The sequence below is a fragment of the Microcaecilia unicolor genome, chromosome 6, assembly GCF_901765095.1.
Source record: "Microcaecilia unicolor chromosome 6, aMicUni1.1, whole genome shotgun sequence".
In the NCBI taxonomy this organism is placed as follows: Eukaryota; Metazoa; Chordata; class Amphibia; order Gymnophiona; family Siphonopidae; genus Microcaecilia; species Microcaecilia unicolor.
Window position 1 is genome coordinate 264822936 of NC_044036.1, and position 20026 is coordinate 264842961.

General features: G+C 45.6%; 1 protein-coding gene across 7 annotated transcripts in view; it reads right to left on the reverse strand.

The window, feature by feature from the left end:
* Positions 1-20026, reverse strand: part of STRBP (spermatid perinuclear RNA binding protein) — a 482484-nt gene that overhangs the window by 329466 nt on the left and 132992 nt on the right. For all 7 annotated transcript variants that reach the window (XM_030207341.1, XM_030207340.1, XM_030207342.1 and 4 more), the window contains one exon: positions 14463-14680. In XM_030207341.1, the coding sequence (XP_030063201.1) occupies positions 14463-14680 (218 nt within the window). The remainder of the gene's footprint in view (positions 1-14462; positions 14681-20026) is intronic.

The window sequence follows — 20026 nt, forward strand, 5'->3', positions numbered from 1 at the left end:
AAGCCTGGAACAGAACTGAGGGACCTTGTGGTTGGCTCGAGATGCGAAGAGATCTACCAAGGGGGTGCCCCACGCTTGGAAGATCTGTCGCACTACTCGGGAGTTGAGCGACCACTCGTGAGGTTGCATGATCCTGCTCAACCTGTCGGCCAGACTGTTGTTTACGCCTGCCAGGTATGTGGCTTGGAGCACCATGCCGTGACGGCGAGCCCAGAGCCACATGCTGACGGCTTCCTGACACAGGGGGCCAGATCCGGTGCCCCCCTGCTTGTTGATGTAATACATGGCAACCTGGTTGTCTGTCTGAATTTGGATAATTTGGTGGGACAGCCGATCTCTGAAAGCCTTCAGAGCGTTCCAGACCGCTCGTAACTCCAGAAGATTGATCTGCAGATCGCGTTCCTGGAGGGACCAGCTTCCTTGGGTGTGAAGCCCATCGACATGAGCTCCCCACCCCAGGAAAGACGCATCCGTAGTCAGCACTTTTTATGGCTGAGGAATTTGGAAAGGACGTCCCAGAGTCAAATTGGACCAAATCGTCCACCAATACAGGGATTTGAGAAAACTCGTGGACAGGTGGATCACGTCTTCTAGATCCCCAGCAGCCTGAAACCACTGGGAAGCTAGGGTCCATTGAGCAGATCTCATGCGAAGGCGGGCCATGGGAGTCACATGAACTGTGGAGGCCATGTGGCCCAGCAATCTCAACATCTGCCGAGCTGTGATCTGCTGGGACGCTCGCACCCGCGAGACGAGGGACAACAAGTTGTTGGCTCTCGCCTCTGGGAGATAGGCACGAGCCGTCCGAGAATCCAGCAGAGCTCCTATGAATTCGAGTCTCTGCACTGGGAGAAGATGGGACTTTGGATAATTTATCACTGCGAAGTGCCGCTGCTACAACAGCCAAGCACTTCGTGAACACTCTGGGCGCAGAGGCGAGCCCAAAGGGTAGCACACAGTACTGGAAGTGACGTGTGCCCAGCTGAAATCGCAGATACTGTCTGAGCTGGCAGTATCGGGATGTGCGTGTAGGCGTCCTTCAAGTCCAGAGAGCATAGCCAATCGTTTTCCTGAATCATGGGGAGAAGGGTGCCCAGGGAAAGCATCCTGAACTTTTCTTTGACCAGATATTTGTTCAAGGCCCTTAGGTCTAGGATGGGACGCATCCCCCCTGTTTTCTTTTCCACAAGGAAGTACCTGGAATAGAATCCCAGCCCTTCCTGCCCGGATGGCACAGGCTCGACCGCATTGGCGCTGAGAAGGGCGGAGAGTTCCTCTGCAAGTACCTGCTTGTGTTGGAAGCTGTAAGACTGAGCTCCCGGTGGACAATTTGGAGGTTTTGAGGCCAAATTGAGGGTGTATCCTTGCCGGACTATTTGGAGAACCCACTGATCGGAGGTTATGAGAGGCCACCTTTGGTGAAAAACTTTCAACCTCCCTCCTACCGGCAGGTCGCCCGGCACTGACACTTGGATGTCGGCTATGCTCTGCTGGAGCCAGTCAAAAGCTCGTCCCTTGCTTTTGCTGGGGAGCCGAGGGGCCTTGCTGAGGCGCACGCTGCTGACGAGAAGGAGGATTGTACCTATGTTTACCAGAAGAGTAGGGAACAGACTTCCTTCCCCCAAAAAATCGTCTACCTGTGGAGGTAGAAACTGAAGGCTGCCGGCGGGAGAACTTGTCGAAAGCGGTGTCCCGCTGGTGGAGCTGCTCTACCACCTGTTCGATTTTCTCTCCAAAAATATTATCCGCACGGCAAGGCGAGTCCGCAATCCGCTGCTGGATCCTATTCTCCAGGTCGGAGGCACGCAGCCATGAGAGTCTGCGCATCACCACACCTTGAGCAGCGGCCCTGGACGCAACATCAAAGGTGTCATACACCCCTCTGGCCAGGAATTTTCTGCACGCCTTCAGCTGCCTGACCACCTCCTGAAATGGCTTGGCTTGCTCAGGGGGGAGCTTGTCCACCAAGCCCGCCAACTGCCGCACATTATTCCGCATGTATATGCTCATGTAGAGCTGGTAAGACTGTATTTTGGCCACGAGCATAGAAGAATGGTAGGCCTTCCTCCCAAAGGAGTCTAAGGTTCTAGAGTCCTTGCCCGGGGGCGCCGAAGCATGCTCCCTAGAACTCTTAGCCTTCTTTAGGGCCAAATCCACAACTCCAGAGTCGTGAGGCAACTGAGTGCGCATCAGCTCTGGGTCCCCATGGATCCGGTACTGGGACTCGAGCTTCTTGGGAATGTGGGGATTACTTAATGGCTTGGTCCAGTTCGCCAGCAATGTCTTTTTGAGTACTGTGGACGCTTCCTTAGGTGGAGAAGGATAGTCCAGGAGCTCAAACATTTCAGCCCTGGGCTCGTCCTCCACAACCACCGGGAAGGGGATGGCCGTAGACATCTCCCGGACAAAGGCCGCAAAAGACAGACTCTCGGGAGGAGAAAGCTGCCTTTCAGGGGAGGGAGTGGGATCAGAAGGTAGGCCATTAGACTCCTCGTCAGAGAAATATCTGATGTCCTCCTCCTCTTCCCACGAGGCCTCACCATCGGTATCAGACACAAGTTCACGGACCTGTGTCCGAAGCCGTGCCCGGCTCGACTCCGTGGAACCACGGCCACGGTGGGAGTGTCGAAAGGTAGACTCCCTCGCCCGCACCGGCGAAGCTCCCTCCGCCGACGTCGTCGGGGAGCCTTCCTGGGAGGCGGCCACAGTCGGTACCGCAAGCGGCACCGATGTCGGAGACCTCACCCCGGGCAAGGGGCCAGCCGGCGCCTCACTCGACGGTACCGGAGGCGCAAGCACCCCCGGTACCGGAGGGGAAGGGCACAACAGCTCTCCCAGGATCTCTGGGAGGACGGCCCGGAGACTCGCGTGCAGAGCAGCTGTGGAGAAAGACGTGGAAGCCGATGCAGGCGTCGATGTCAGAGTCTGTTCCGGGCGTGGAGGCTGTTCCGGGCTGTCCAAGGTGGAGCGCATCGACACCTCTTGAACAGAGGGTGAGCGGTCCTCTCGGTGCCGATGCCTACTGGGTGCCGACTCCCTCGGCGACCCAGAGCTCTCGGTGCCGATACGGGAAGGGGACCGGTGTCGATGCTTCTTCGACTTTTTGGAACGAAGCATGTCTTCGGAGCTTCCCGGCACAGACGAGGAGGACGTAGAATCCAGCCGTCGCTTCCTCGGGGCCGAGGCCGAAGAAGGTCGGTCTCGGGGGGGGCTGTACCGCAGGAGCCCTCAGGGTAGGGGGAGACCCACCCGAAGGCTCACCGCCACCAGCAGGGGAATGGACAGCCCTCACCTGCACTCCAGTCGAAGCACCACCGTCCGACGACATCAGCAGAAGTGGAGGTCCCGGTACCACCGACGCCGACGCAGCCTTCCGATGTCTCACCCCAATGCAGAGGGTCGATGCCTCGATGCACTCACGGCCGAGGACGGAGGTCTAGACGCTGTCGACGTCGATGTGCTCGATACTCCCGGTGCCGATGCCGACGAAGAGCCCGAGAACAAAACGTTCCACTGGGCCAATCTCGCTACCTGAGTCCGCTTTTGTAAAAGGGCGCACAGACTACAGGCCTGCGGGCGGTGCCCAGCCCCCAGACACTGAAGACACGACGCGTGCCTGTCAGTGAGCGAGATTACCCGGGCGCACTGGGTGCACTTCTTGAAGCCGCTGGGAGACTTCGATGACATGGGCGGAAAAATCACGCCAGCGAGATCAAAACTCGTGATTGCGTAAGGCACCAAAAAGAGGGGGAGAAAAAATTCGACCCGAGGCCTGAAAAGGGCCTACCCCGAAGACGAAAAGAAACTTTCCGGGGCAAAAACTGGAAATAGAGGAAAGGGAAAAAAACCGAAAAGGTCTTCTTCTGAAATCCTTCTTTTTCTTCTTTTTTTTTTTGTAGCGAAAGTCAAAAGAGACGCGCGAGGTCAACTTAAGGGGCGCGAACGGCGTAACACGACCGTACCGAGCGCGGACAAAAGAAGACTGGCCGGCACGAGCCGGTTTCTGGCGGGAAGACGGCCGCGCATGCGCGGTGCGCATCGGCGCGCGAGGGCTAGCAAAGGTTTTTGCTAGTGAAGATTCCGATTGGAGGGGCTGCCGTGGACGTCACCCGTCAGTGAGAACAAGTCCTCGGAGAAATAAGTATCACTGCCAGGGAACAAGAGAAGAGCAGTTTTAAGGTAAATGTGTGGGAAGGGGCTGTCTGACCAAGGATGGGGTGGGGATGGAGAGATACTAGACCATGCAAGGGGGGAGGTGAGAGATTCTGGCCAATGGAAGGGAGGGAAGGATAGAGAGATAATGGACCCAGGGTTGAAGGAGAGAGAGGGAGAGAGAATGGACCTGGGGGTGGAGGGGAGAGATGCTGGACAATGGATGGAAGTGAGGAAGGGAAGATAAAGAGATGTGAGACCTGGGGGCAGGAGAGAAGTAGATATTGGTCCTTTAATCATGTGATTAACTGTGATTAACAGCCCTAATTTGTACATATATTCAAATACTGTGGATTCTGGTTAACTGGGACACATCAGGAACACAGTACTTTGTTACGAATAAATGGCTGCCCCCAAATAAACAAAGTTGTCAGGGTACCTCAAAAAATGAGTACAGTAGTAGTGCCAGTTAAAAGTTAAATTTCTCATTTATCGTTAAATACAAAAGCTGAAGAAAAGAAAAGCAGTACAGTATAATTTAAAATGTTACATTTATTCTGTAATGCAAAAGATAAAAGAAAAGAAAAGTTGCTCAATGAAAACAGCACAGTACTGTATTAATGTTGGAGATCTCGATCAAGCGTACCTTAACGAGCTCTCTTCACTGACTGCTGCTGCTTGACAAAACCAGCACAGGTCTCTACAGCAGTTACAGGACTGTCTCCATTGCCTTAATATACAATGTGTGGGTGCGCTGCACAATTATCAAGGACAAGCACAATCCTCCTAGACCTCCATTGTAATTCAATTTCCCAGCTTATTAATCAGTTTCTAAAAATTTCCAATATCTATGCATGTTTGTTAGCATGATACAGACCAGGTAAACTTTCCATACTGATCCCTCTAAAACACCGCAGCTTAGTACTTTTTCCAACAAGCAGCTTGCGTTTATCAGTTTCCAACATGTTGGAACAGCATAGCACTGTGACACGATCCTTCGCTTTCTTTGATCCCGACAGCGTAGTGTGTTTATAGGTCACGGAACCATTAGGTGTGACACAGTAGAATAGCCCTGTATTGTCGGCGTTGTAGATGCCATCCACACAAAATTTACAAAGCTAATGTGTAAGTTTTGTGGTTTTCCGTTGTTCAGCACTTACAGCATCTGCACTGTCCTTATCATCTGCTCTCAAACTTTCTCCCGAACCTGTATTTCCACCAAGACAACCAGTCATCTATTGCTTTAAAATTGTTGTGACCTTGTTTTCTAGCTAACTCTTCTGACTTGCTTTTTAATATTGGTCCACTCACACGATTACCTCTTCCTGTTACAATTAAGAACTATTGATTCAGTGCTTCTTCTACATCAGGATCTTTACTTTCACGCTTCTGTTTTTGAGAAACTCCCTGTTGTATCTCAATGTCCATTTGTTTATCAGTTTCTCTTGTTGCTGTACAAAGCGCACTATTGTGGATTTTTTGCACTCCAGTAATCTCTGCCAGCTGATGTTGACTGGTGTTTGGCAGTTGTTTTTTTTCAGTTTTTCAAGCAAGGCAATTTTGTCTGCAAGTGTTAGATCTTTCCTTGGCGCTTTTACTGTGCACACCACAGATGGAACGTGACAAACCACGCAGCAGCATGTGAACGCAAATACAGCGGCCCATTTATACTCCAGGGTTAGGTGATGCATCAAAGATGTTTTGCAGACATTACTGGCCCAATTAAGCAAAGCCTTTCCACTTTATAAATGTGTTTTATTTTTGTTCTCCTGGATTTGGACCAAATAAACAGCCTCCCTGATTAACCAGTGTCCTCAATATCTGGAATCTATTGTACTGGTAATTAAACTTCATAGACGTATTACATAAGGTGACATTTTTTCATACCTGTTAATTTCCTTTCCTTTAGTCTGGCTGTACCATCCTGAACTATTGGGTTGCTATCCCTGCCTACCAGCAGATGAGGATAGAGAAACTGATCTTTTTCCAATACATTTTGTCTCTTGCCTCCTATCTGGTACATCTCCTTTGGATTTCTGCACCCACAAAACTAGAAGAATGGTCAAAGGTCTGGCTGTTAAAATGTAATTTGAAACTCAGAAACACAGCTTCACACTCACTGTGCGTCACAATGGATACAGGAAAAACTCAAGTCCAGATAGTATCAATTCTGATTCTATTCTTAATTTATAATTTTAAGTGGAGAAAAAGGCTTCAGTATCGTCACCCAGCCAGCCAGAACTTAACCGACTATAAGGTGTAGGCCCGGCGCACCATCATTTCGCCAGAAAAAACTCCACAATCTTCAATATATTCAAAAGGTACTACAGAGCAATTCATGTATCCACAACTCACAGGAATAACATCTGTATATAACTTTACAATCGAATAATGTGTGACTACTGCCAATCACTTAACTTCATTCTCTTAAAGCTGGCTCTGTTACACCCGTCTTTACCCAACAGGGAATCCCCGTTTCGCTGTTGCTGCTTCAGGGGTTCGATATTCTTTTAAAGATTCACATATTTCTCATCTGTTGCCGCTCATGGACACACATAAACTCCTGTCTCGCTTCTGCTGCACTCCGAAGACGAGGAACATTACTGGTTACCAGACGCCTCCATTTACCAATCAGTGAGATACGCTCCTCCCTACGTTTTGGCCAATCCCAGGACTGCATTCACCCATACGTCATTTTTTAAAGAATTAACCAATCAACAGCAACATTATCGCTCCTACCCACCATCCTGGGTCAAAAAAAATGCTGCCCATTCAACCCTGATGTTCATTCCATCTGGTTCACTTGTCTTAAAATACAAAATCCATTTCTGCTCTATTTGTCGTAACCGACGTCTCTGATCACCCCTTCTCTGAGTTGGTTGTAAATACTCCAAAACTGTGCATTTTAAATTATCAAACACATGGCCTGCTGCTTCGCAATGAGTTCCCAGACGGAAACAAAGGTACTGCCTGTGAGCTGGAAGCACCGAGATGTGAGTATAGGCATCCTTTAAGTCCAGAGAGCATAGCCAATCGCTTTCCTGAATCATGGGAAGAAGGGTCCCCAGGGAAAGCTAGGAATTTGTTCAGGGCCCTTAGGTCTAGGTTGGGACGCATCCCCCCTGTTTTCTTTTGCACAAGGAAGTACCTGGAATAGAATCCCAGCCCTTCTTCCCCTGGTGGAACAGGTTCGACTGCATTGGCCTTTAGAAGGGTGGAGAGTTCCTCTGCAAGTACCTGCTTGTGCTGGGAGCTGAAGGATTGAGTTCCCGGTGGGCAATTTGGAGGTTTTGATTCCAGATTGAGAGCGTATCCTAACCGGACTATTTGAAGAACCACCTGTCGGAGGTTATAAGAAGCCACCTTTGGTGAAAAAATATCAACCTCCCTCCAACAGGTAGATCATCCGGCACAGATACTCTTAGCTCGGTTATGCTGCTCCGGAGCCAGTCAAAAACCCATCCCTTGTTTTTGCTGGTGAGCCGAAGGGGCCTTTGGCACACGCCGCTGACGAGAGCAAGCCTGCTGGGAGCGAGCTTGAACAGGCTGTCGAGAGGTAGGAGTGTACCTACATCTACTATAGGAATAGGGAGCACTCCTCCTCCCTCTAAAAAACCTCCTAGAGGAGGAGGTAGTAGCAGAAGGCGTCCGGCGGGAGAGAGAATCCATAGCATCATGATGCTTCTTGAGGGTGTTGTAGATGTGTTGTAGGTTCCTAGGTGTGTTGTAGATAATGATAGATCTTGACTTCATATGTCTTGTTAAAACAATATATGAGAAACATTTCTGGTAGATGGCTGCCCATGAAATTTAGCGAACTTTCTGAGAGATTAGATGGCTGAAGAGACAATTCCAAGTCTTTTTAAAACATGTAAATATAATTTAAAGATTTTTTTTCCCCCTTCAGTCGATTTTCTAAAAGAAATTTTGGTAGCAAGCTGTTTCTTGGTAATTTTCTTTGTTTTCTTTTATATCCTGAACCTTCTCTCCAAAAAGGTTAACCCCCCGGCAAGGAACATCCGCCATTCGCTGCTGGGTCTTCTGATCCAGGTCCGAGACATGCAGCCATGAGAGTCTGCGCATGACGATACCCTAAGCAGCTACTCGGGATGCGGCATCAAAAGTGTCGTAGGCCCCCCTGGCCAGGAATTTGCGACACGCCTTCTGCTGCCTGACCACCTGGTGAAAAGGCTCAGCAAACTCCGGAGGGAGAGCTTCAAGTTAACTGGACAGTTGCTTGACCGCGTTCCTTAAGTGAATGCTGGTGTACAGCTGGTATGTTTGGATCTTGGCGGCGAGCATTCCAGCCTGATACGTACGCCTCCCAAAAGAATCCAAGATCCTAGACTCTCTGCCCGGGGGGCGCCGAGGCATAGTCTCTAGTACTCTTGGCTCTTCTGAGAGCAGAGTCCACCACCATAGAATCGTGAGGAAGTTGGGCCTTCACCATCACAGGCTCACCATGGACTCTGTACTGGGATTCGGACTTCTTGTTGACCACTGAATTAGAGAGAGGGCAAGACCAATTCCGCAACATCATTTCCCTGAGTGTATTGTGCAGGGGGCCGTTGCAACCTCTGCAGGCGGAGAAGGATAATCCAGAACCTCAAACATCTCAGCCCTGGGCTCATCCACAGCCTCCATGGGAAATGGAATGTCCTTAGACATTTCCCACACAAAAGATGAAAAAGAAAGACTCTCAGGTGGAGATTGTCTAACTTCAATAGGCGGAGTAGGATCAGAAGGAAGCCCCTGGGAGTCTTCTTCCGAAAAATACCTGGGGTCTTCCTCCTCTCCCCATGAGTGCTCCTCTTGTCTAACTTCAATAGGCGGAGTAGGATCAGAAGGAAGCCCCTGGGAGTCTTCTTCCGAAAAATACCTGGGGTCTTCCTCTTCTCCCCATGAGTGCTCCTCTTCGGTATCGGACAAAAGCTCTTGAAGAGCAGCCCAAACCTGAGCCTGTCTTCGACTTCGAGGATCGACATCCTCGTGAGGGATGTCGAGAAGTCAACCCCTGCCTGGACTCCGGCGAAGCTTCCTCCACCGACGTCAAGGGAGAGTCAACCCGAGTGATAACCGGCTCGGGTACCGAGGGCGGGGACCTCCTCACAGGAGATGGGCCAGATGCCGTCTCTGCAGTAGGTATGGGAGACGCAAGCACCTCCGGTACCGAAGCAGGCTGACGGAGCAGTCCTTCCAGAAGCCCTGGAAGAATGGCCTGGAGACGCTCATCGAGAGCTGCCATCGGAAAAGACTGCGGGGCCGGTGCAGGAGTCAGTGCCAGAATCTGAAGGGGCTCGAGAGCCAGTACCAGGCTGCCGGACGACCGACGCAACGGCACCCTGGAGCTCTTGGTACCATGAAGAGGAGATCGATGACGGTGCTTCTTCTCCTTTGCTCGACGCCTGTCATCGACACTCCTCGGTACCGACGAGGAGGACGTAGAATCCTCACGCCTCCTCAGGGCCGGGGCCTGCATAGCAGTAGGCCTCGAGACAGGTGGAGACCGCTCGATGCCTCGCTGCTCCCAGCTCAAAGTGGTCTTTCAGCAGCCATTACCTGAACTCTCAGTGCTGCTTCCCTCGACGTCGACACCGCCGACCTCGGTAAAGATGTCGATGCAGACGTCGAAGGACCGGACCGATCCGAAAAAAGCCACTCGCGCTGAGCCTCTCAAGCCACCTGGGTCCTCTTCTTCATTAACTTATACAGCTTACAAGCAGCTGGAAGATGATCGGGCCCGAGGCACTGGAGACACCACGCGTGAGGGTCGGTAGACGAGATGGCCCAGTTGCAGTGAGTACAGCATTTGAAGCCGCTGGAAGTCTTCGATGACATGGGCAGGAAAATAGCGTCCACTAAATTAAACGACTCAATTGTGCCAAGAAAAAAGGGCACGAAGAAAGGGAAAAGGAACACAGCCGAGCGGCCTGAAGGCGGCCGCAACGAAAAGAAAGAAAACTTAGAAAAGATGAGGAAAAATAAGAAAATAAGGGGAAAAGTGTGCTTTTTTTTTAACACGGAAGAAAAAAATTAAAGAAAAAGAAGGAGGACGCAAAAAACGCGAAAAAATTCTCCTGGGCCGAATACGCAAAGGAGCAGCGAAAAAACACTACCCCCTCGCGACGCAGAAAAAAGAGAACTGAGGGGAGCGTGCAGGCGTCACAGGCGGGAAGTCACTCGCGCACACCCCACGTTGCTTCTAGAACTTTTAAAAAGTTTTGCTTTTAATTCCCGGTCTCCTGGGCCGTCGCGGACGACGACCCATGCGTGATGATGTCCAGCCTGCTTGTCCTCGGAGAATACCAAATTACCTGTTTTTGACCTGTGTATATAGATATACACATATATCCTAGTTTGTAATGTTATTAGTCCAGTAACCTAGTTTAACTGTTGCCCAGGCAATTGCCTAGGCAGGACACTGTATTCCTATGCATTACATTATTTTAGCTAACATTAGTAAACTGTAAAACCAGATTCCTCACATTCCTTCCCATCTGATAAGGAAAGAGGCCTCAGCCAGAAACCATTTTTTCTCTGCTAAAGAAAGAGAACTCAGCCAGAAACCAGTTCTTCCCTATATGGTCAGGGATTTCCCTATTGGCTGATAGCCAACCTTGGATGGTCAGGGCTGAGGTATATCCTTGAGTGCCTTTGTCTATTTTGGCGCCCCTTTCTCTTAGCTCATTTTATCCCCTCCACCTTTTCTCCTTGACTTTCTGCCTTTTCACCTCTTTTGTTGGGACTGTTGGCCTTTTTTCATGCAAAGGAAGCTCTACAGCTAGGCAGGGCTCTAAAGACAGACAGTAAGGATTTTGGATGCTGTTTCTATATGTTCCTAGTTCCTGGCCTCTGACTTGTATGCTGTATTACGGATTCCTGCTCACCTTAATCCTGTGAGATATCTTTTATTTGCATACTGTAGATCAATGTAAGTTATTTTACCTATACTAAATGTCTGAGTTATATGCACATATCTCTGGGAAACGTAAAGAACTGTAATAGACTTGGAGAGACAGTATAGACTCCAAGCAGTAAAGTGCTTACAGAGGACTGTCTCACGACCCAGATTGGGAAGGCAGAATAAGCTGTAGCTGAGAGCATGTAGTAGAAGCTGTCTAGCTGGCAGGTCGCAGAGGCTGTGGATTAGTTGTGTGCAGAGCTCACATCACCATCATTATACGATTCATACTCCTACTTCCACATCACTTAAGATTCTCTTGTGTTGTGGAAGTACCTCAGGGCTCCATTTTATCGCCATTATTATTCAATAATTTTATTAGCCCGCTAGCAACTTTGTTGCAAAACCTTAACTTCTGCTTTTACATCTATGTGGATGACATCCTCATAATTTTCCCAACCTCAGGTATAGTTCCAGACATAACCCCTTTATAAACAGCACTTTCCTCAGTCTCTCAATGGCTACACTCCCACAAACTTGTCCTTAACCAGGCCAAGACTACCACCTGCTGGATTACAGGAGCCCATCCTAAACCGTCATTAGTCCTATTCCTATTTGATCTCCCCATTCCAACAGTTGATTCATTTAGATACCTGGGCATTATGATTGATAGTGTCATGATCTTACTGGGACAAGCATGGTAGCGGCAGTGACTCAGCCCTGATTGGCCACGTCAAGGATTGGGCCAGAGTCTGAGGCAGATGATGTCAGATGCTGGACCATATTTAAGCGTACCCCTGTTTGTATTGGACGCTCTGGGGTCAATTTCCTCAGCTGTGAGCTTGCCTTCACTGATCTTCTGTTGTCTGTGCTTTCAAGCACAGTGTGAGCTGTTTGTGTGGATTTGTCTTTAACCCTTTACTTACTGAATCTGCTGTTTGAGTCTGTGAGAGCTGGCTCTGCGGTTTGTCTCTGCTTTCAGGCAGAGTGTGAGCTGCTTCTCTGTGTGGGTTTGTCTTTAACCCTTACTGAATCTGCCATTTGAGTCTGAGAGCTTGCTCTTCTGCTTGTGCTTTCAGGCACAGTGTGAGCTGTTTCTTTGTGTGGGTTTATCTTTAACCCTTTACTTACTGAATCTGTTTGTCCGTTTGTGCTTTCAGGCGCAGTGTGCACCATTTCTCTGTGTGGGTTTGTCTTTAACCCTTTACTTACTAAATTTGCCAATTGAGTATGTGAGAGCTTGCTCTTCTGTTTGTCTGTGCTTTCAGGCACAGTCTGTGCTGTCTCTCTGTGTAGGTTTGCCTTTAACCCTTCAGTTACTGTTTGTGCCTGCGTGTACTGGCCTGTTTGACCTTTTGTTTGTGGCTCTGCTGAGCGCACTGTGCGCTGCCTGGCTGCTGTGGGTTTACCCTCAGCCTAATATTTTCTTAGAGGACCTTGTTCTGTTCCTTTCTCCTTTCTTCCTGATTATTTGGGTTCCAGTTCGGCCTTGTAGCCCATGCGCTTGGACTTTTGTTATGTGTGGGTTCCAATTCTGCCTTGCAGCCAATATGAGTGTTCTACCTTTCCTTCCTGGTTGTGCTCTCTGGTCTCCCTGGACCTCATAGCCTTTTAGTCTCTTTGTTGCATGGGCTCAGTCTGACTTAGGCCTTGGCCTAGGTCCAATGGCTCATTACCAAACACAACAGATAGTAGTGTCTCTTTTGACAAACAGATCTCACAGACAGTATACACTGGATTTTACTCGTTACATCGCCTCCGTTCCATTTCCCAGTATATGAATTTACTATCCTTTCATACTTTAGTCTATGCCTTCATTATTTCACATTTAGACTACTGTAATATTGTCTATAATGGCCTTCCCCATTTCCAATTATGTCTGCAAACATTACAAAATACCGTTCACCGATTACTTTTCAAAGCTAAGAAAAATGACATCACTCCTCTTCTTAAGCAGATTCATTAGTAAAATTCTGAGTCCAATTCAAAATATTTCTCCTTACACACAAAGCCTTACTTACAGGAAGGCCCTCCTACTTGTCCTCCGTGATCATTCCTTACACCCCGTTCTGTGCCCTTCATTCTATTGACTCTCATCGTTTGGTCTACCATCCCCAAAGCTGGCTCATTATGAGTCTACAAGGAGAGCAGCTTTATACTGTCTAGTTCCAAACATATGGAACAATTTACTACCTAAAATTAGGTCAGAGCTTTCTCTATCCCAGGTTAAAATCCTACCTTTAATACCCTCCTCTAGACAGCAGCCTGACTCTGAAAACAAGTGCATCAATTTTGTGATTTTTAATTGAACTTGTTTTATACACTTTATTTTGGATACATGTGTTCTCTGTGACTGAGTCCTTTGCTATCTTTTATGGATTTCCTTTCTCGTTCTTATAATTATTATATAACTTATAAAATGCTTTGTCCTGTAAAGTTCTAATTAAACTTAAATTTCTGGGATATACCCTAGCAAAACTTAGTAGGCAGGAAAAACAAGGCCACCTGAATAACGGCTCTGCCAAAGTCCAAGTGGACTCTGGCTAGCACATCTAGTCTTCAATGGATCACGAAGGAATGGAGTGAGGACCACACTGCTGCCCAACAGATATCCTACAGAGAAACTGCCCAGGCCTCTGCCCTTCAGGTTGCCTGATCCCGAGTCAAGTGAGCTCTCAATCTGGGAAGCATTCTTGTTCCTGCAAATGTAGGTAACACTAATTTGGCTACCTAGGGAAAACTACAACTTGTTCAAAATAAAAAAAACTGCTTTAAATAACAAATCACCATGGAAAAGATGGTGCAAGAATGACTCAGTTGAAATCTATATCATAACTTAAATGAAGTATGATTTCCTGGGAGACTTCAGTTTTGGACTATTTCTTTCTGCGTAAGAAAACTAGAGGTAAAAAAATATATTCACCAGTTATAGTCAAATAGTTTTGAAATTCATGCAAAATAAACAGGAATAACTTAAAACAAACTTAATTTTCATCTTAAAGCCTTTCATACTTTGCAAGTCCTAACTATCATCCACGACAAACTAGTGCAAACAGTCACAATAAAGGATTTCTATTAATAGCAAATTAATACTCTCTAATTAATGACCATCACCCAAGATTAGAGTTGACTGTGAGGCATATTTTCAAAGCACTTAGACTTACAACGTTCCATAGTAACCTATGTAAAGTTGTAAGTCTTAAATGCTTTGAAAATGAGCCCCTATGTAACCATGACCTTACCAAGATCTTAGATTTCTTTAAGTCACTTTTTTTTTTTTAAAGGTTGTGGTACATCAACTGCAGGTATCTGTTTCAAGAAAATCAAATTTAAAGATGTTCTGAATACAAAAAGCTAAATCAATTTTTTCATGGCAGAGTAAATGCCGAAAAAGCTGTATCTCACTCACTTGTTATTGCTCTCAGCAGAATCTTCTTTCTTGGAATCATCTTTCTCAGATTTAGCAGACTTGTTCAGTTCATCCATCCAGTCAGACACATGTTTAAGGGCACATTCCACTGTAGACACCATATTCTGTACTGCCTCAAGTTCTTCTGGAGATGGGTAAATGGTTGAGTGTTTTAACATAACATGGCGGTCATCACTAGCAAAAGACCGGATGGATCTCTTGAATACAAAATGGAAAACCAAAATTAAAAATAAGATTTTCATTAGTTTGTGAAATGAAAGTTTTTAGACAATTAGTTTCAGAATGAGATGGTAGTGTTTTTAACTTAATTGTACATTTAAACATTTGCAAAAAAAACAAAAACTATAATCCTTTTTAGTTCCATCACACAAATAGTTGATTGACCCTATTCATTTGCCGCTACTGCAAAAATCATATTTTAAAGCAGCTGTTCATCATCTTGCAAACTGATAAAGCAAATACAATGAAATGCAGCTCTCAGGATATAGAGCTCTCACTGACAAGCCTAGCAGGCATTTAGTGCCCTGCAATGAAAAGAATAACAGTCATCTTTTAAACAGCCATGAGACTATCACATCTTTAAAAAATATGTCATATGTTAACTCTGTAATCATTGTAGGTGGTCACTGCTTTGCAAACAATATCTGTTTAAAAAAAGGACTATTTTCAAATATATTTTTTGACCTGATAGGTTCTGCCTGTTCTTTTGGGCTTTCATCTCAACCAGAATCAGGGCCATGAACCTTCATTTGCAATTACCCAGGGATTTTCTCCCCTATTGTATAATCCACTCCGAACTTTGACCCTTCTGGATGATTAGGGAGAGGTCGGATGAGGTTCAGTTTTGATTGTTTGACAGTTATTAATTTTGTATTCTTTTGAAATATGTGAGGTTCTTTCCTGTTTTTAATGGATTTCTTTTCCTGTGTTTACTTTTTATAATGTAAACTGCTGTGATCTTATGTATTTAAGCCTAGTGTTATAGCAAATGGAAAATTATAACTATAACTAAATTCAGTGATGATCCTCAGTCCAGAACAAGGCTCATTCTGGAAACCGCTCTAAATCTGGTCAGGTGGTGTCACCATTGTGCAATGATTGGCTGCTTCCCCTCCCATGGCCACCTTCACAGTATTCCACAGAACCCCAAGGAGAAGGCCACCTAAGCCAGAAATCAAATTTCGGTCCCTCTGCATGGGAACTATGAAATTCCTGGATGACATCACAGAAATTCCATTTATGAAGCTGCAGTCTTGCAGTGACACAACACCTGAGTTCTCACCAATACAGTTTTTCTGAAATCAGATATGAGCATCACTACTACTACTACTTATCATTTCTATAGCGCTACTAGACATATGCAGCGCTGTACACTTGAACATGAAGAGACAGTCCCTGCTCGACAGAGCATACAAGCATTATTACTATATACTTTAAAGTCCTTCCCCCCAAAAAAGAACCAGATTCTATAAAAGTTTAAATTGATCCTACCAACACAGCTGCTTGGAAAACCTCCTTGACAGTAACAATGCTCCTTATGGGCCGCTTCTGCATTCCAAGTGCTCCAAACATCCTTCTGATTAACGCAGCTCCATGTGGGCTATCTTACCAGGATGGCTAACCCCCATATTCTCTCTCTTCCTGTAATCCAGAAAAGCCTCCCCTCCACCAGTTACCTCAAAACAAGGCCATTAAATCTCTGAAACCCATGACAGCTCCTGGAGGTGAACAGCTGTCTGTAGAATTCTATCAACAGGAGGCCTCTTACATTTCTCCAAAATTAATGGAACTATTTACTGACTTTAGAGATAGAAAACATAGTAAAGCTACTTTTACAGAAGCCACAATAATATTTCTTCAAAAACCTGGTCATGACCCTTTGAGGCATGTTTTCAAAGCACTTAGTCTTAAAAAGTTCCATAGTAACCTATGGAACTTTATAAATTTAAGTGCTTTGAAAACGAGCCTCCAAGTGTGTTAAAAATTACAAACCCAATTCTTTCTTAAATTATCACTGTAAAAATTATGCTAAGATTCTTAGGGATCTTTTCACTAAGGTGCACTAAAAATGGCCTGCGCTGGTATAGACATGTGTATTGGACGTGCACAGGTTAATTTTTCAGCGTACCTACAAAAGGCCGCTTTTTTTTTTTTTCGCCGAAAACGGACGTGCAGCGAAATGAAAATTGGTGCACGTCCATTTTGGCCCTGAGACCTTACCGCCACCCACTGACTTAGCGGTAAGGTCTCACGCATTAACTGGGCGCTAATCATCAGCATGCATACAATGTCAATTACCACCCGGTTAGCGCCACACACTGGAAAATTTTCCAGCGAGCATAGCGGATGCGCGTAAAAAATGAAATTACAGCCCGGGCCACATGGTAGCCGGGCGGTAGTTCAAAATTGATGAGCATAGGATGCGCATATGTGCCTACGCGGCTTAGTAAAAGGGCCCCTCAATGACAGACTATCCAAAGTGGTACCTAAATTAATTTATCCCTCTCAGACTGGTTTTATAAAAGGAAGATCATCATCTGACAATACAAGAACCTTTTGTCATGTGTGACAGGCTGCTCAGCATGGGGGGGGGGGGGGGGGGGGGGGGGGGGAATCAGAATGTGTGGTCTTCCTGGATGCCAAGAAGGCTTTACATTACATTGAAGGGAATTTTTGTTTTCAGTACTCCTTCTGAGTCCTGTCAAATCTTGAATGGTGTTTAAGTGAGCAGTAGTGTGTGAATGAACAGCTGGATGTAGCAAAGATCGTGAGACTTTTGTCACTGATATTCTCTTCTCTCCTACAGATTTTTGGCCGTTTGACCCTGATGCAGGTAGACAAAATGCTGGCCACCATTGGTCACAGTCTACCTGTTGGAGGAAGGAAATGTTTTACAGCTAAGTACTGCTAGCTGGTTAAATTGTTCTGAAGAACTGTTTTAAGATATTTTGAGAAGATTTTCATTCTTAAAATATTGTAATCATTTTGAAGGAGGTTTTTTTTGCAGATGATGAAGCACTCTTGCTCCCATGGCTTTTAGCTGGGCGATTCTTGAGGCTTTTTCCTCATTATTTTGTAAATGCCCACTTACTGCCCATGTTTGGTTCTACAGATAATCTTTTTGTTTTCTGTTTTTAATTCATACTTCTGCCACCTTTTTCGTCATCTAGGGGCAAAAGGCAAAGTTGCCTACTGTCCCCCTCTCCTTTTTATATTAGCTTTCAAACCTCTACTGATTATATTTTCAGAAGAAAAAAATACTAAAGGGAATCACTATAACTGACATCTCAGTGAAACTATCAGCTTATTCTGATGATATACTTTTATATGTTTCCTCACCGGAACAGTCTGTCCCAGAAATATTCAAAGCTACTGAATTATTTGGAGCTCTCTTTGGGTACACAGTTAATTGGTCAAAGACTAAATTACTACCCATTAATATATACTGTGGTTAGTGCCACAGCAGTCAGAGTAGATATTGAGCAGCATTATCCCGGGCAGTGATTAAAAATACTATTAGCTGCATTCAAAATTTTTCAATTGGGCAATTAATTATGATTAAAATTTTTGATTGAAGAACAGCTATAGTTTCTACCATTTTGTCCCACACTGATGTCAGCCTGTAGTTTCTCAGAGTACCCTGAAACCCTTTTTAAAAATTGGCATTACATTGGTCATTTCAGGTACTGTGGACATTTTATTTTATTTATTTATACTTTATTGAAATTTACATTTATGCAAATACAACATAACCAGATCTAGACAAAGATATCAAATATCAATCAATCAAACAACTATACATTATATCGATCACAAAAGTGGATCCAAGATCTAGGAAATAAAATGATCAAATCAAGAAAAATAAACAACTCTTATGAGCAGAGAGAGGTGACGAAAAATCGCAGCCGAGTAACGCCACAATACAATGCCTATTACAACATTATTCTTTAGAGGAAATAAAATCTTGCAACATTTTTGGGTCAAAGAAAATATATGATGTAGAGTTAATAGAAATAAGGCATTTACAGGGAAACCTCAGTTGAAAAGTTCCTCCTATACGCAAAACTCTTTCTTTTAATAACAAAAATGCTTTTCTTCTTCTCTGGGTGTCCTTGGAAAAGTCCGAAAAAATCTGAATTTTTGAACCCAAAAAGGTGGAGTTCATATAGCAAAAATAAAGTCTCAGTATATTATTACGATCAGTTTGTAGAGCAAATGTAACAATCAATGTAGTTCTCTCAGTTATTTCCTCAATAGAGCTTTCTAAGAAATCAGTCAGGTTCCCAGCTACTTGAAGATTCTGAGGAATATCACCCCTTTCCGCACCAGAAATATATTACGCTCTAATAATAGGCGGGAATCCCTCAGAGCGGATCCCGAGTATCTCTTTAACATACTTTCTCAACATTTCTAGTGCTGGGATAAGTGGGGATTTTGAAAAATTTTAAAAACGTAAGTTATTAATCCTAAGCTGATTTTCAAGAAAATCTATTTTACGTTGCTGGAAATTAACATTTTTCATCAAAACTTCTGTTGAGACTTTCATCGTTTTAAGATCAGTATCCAAGGCATCCATTTTAGTTGTATGCTCTACAATTTTAGTGGAAATACCTGTCTGAGTTTGCGTTACTTCTGCCAGTTCTCCCGTTAGCATTCGGGCAATCTCTTGTATGCTGGAATTTAGGCCTTGCATCGCTTCCCATACTGCTTCAAGGGTGATAGCTGAAGGTCTCCTCAATTCTCCTGGCACCACTTTGATACGCTCAGATTCATTCCAGGCGAAATACTCGTCTGTATCGATGTTCCGTCTGGCGTTGAGGAAGCCGCGGGGTCTCCACAAACTAGTGCAGGGGACCGAATTCCAGACTCTGTGCTCTGTTCCACCGCTGCCCCCCTTCTCTCTCCTGGTCGCGGAGGTACAGCTTGAAAGGGAGGACTCAATGAAGCTTCCTCGGTGCTTTGGTCAATAATATTACCCGGACCACTTGTAGCGAGTCCGCCAGCTCCCGGCGTTAGGAGTTCCATTTCTTCCAGAGTCATCTGCCTCAACGGAGCTGGCTCCATCCTGCCTGCAGAGATTGGAAGATTGGTTTTGCCTTTTCGCTTTCCCATTCTGGTCCGCGAGTCTCCGTGAGCAAACTACAATGGAGGTAAGAGAGAGCTAAACGCATGTCTGCTCAGGTAGACGCCATCTTGGATCGTACTGTGGACATTTTAAAACACGTTACAGATTGCTATTAGCTGATATGCAATTCTGTTTTTGAGTTATTTCAGTACTTTGGGGTATATACTATCTGATCCATTTGATTTAATTCTCTTTAACTTGTTGATTTCGCTTACTATATTTTACAGTTTTACAGAGATTTGTTTATTCCTCTAAACTGTCATACCATCTCTGGCACTGGCTATATTCTCCTCAAAGTCCGAAGCAAAGATTTAATTTTGTCTCTCCACTACAGCCTTGTCTTCCCCGAGTGCTATTTTTACTCCTTAATAATCTAATAGTCCCACTGAGTCCCTCACATGCTATCTGCTTCTAAAGC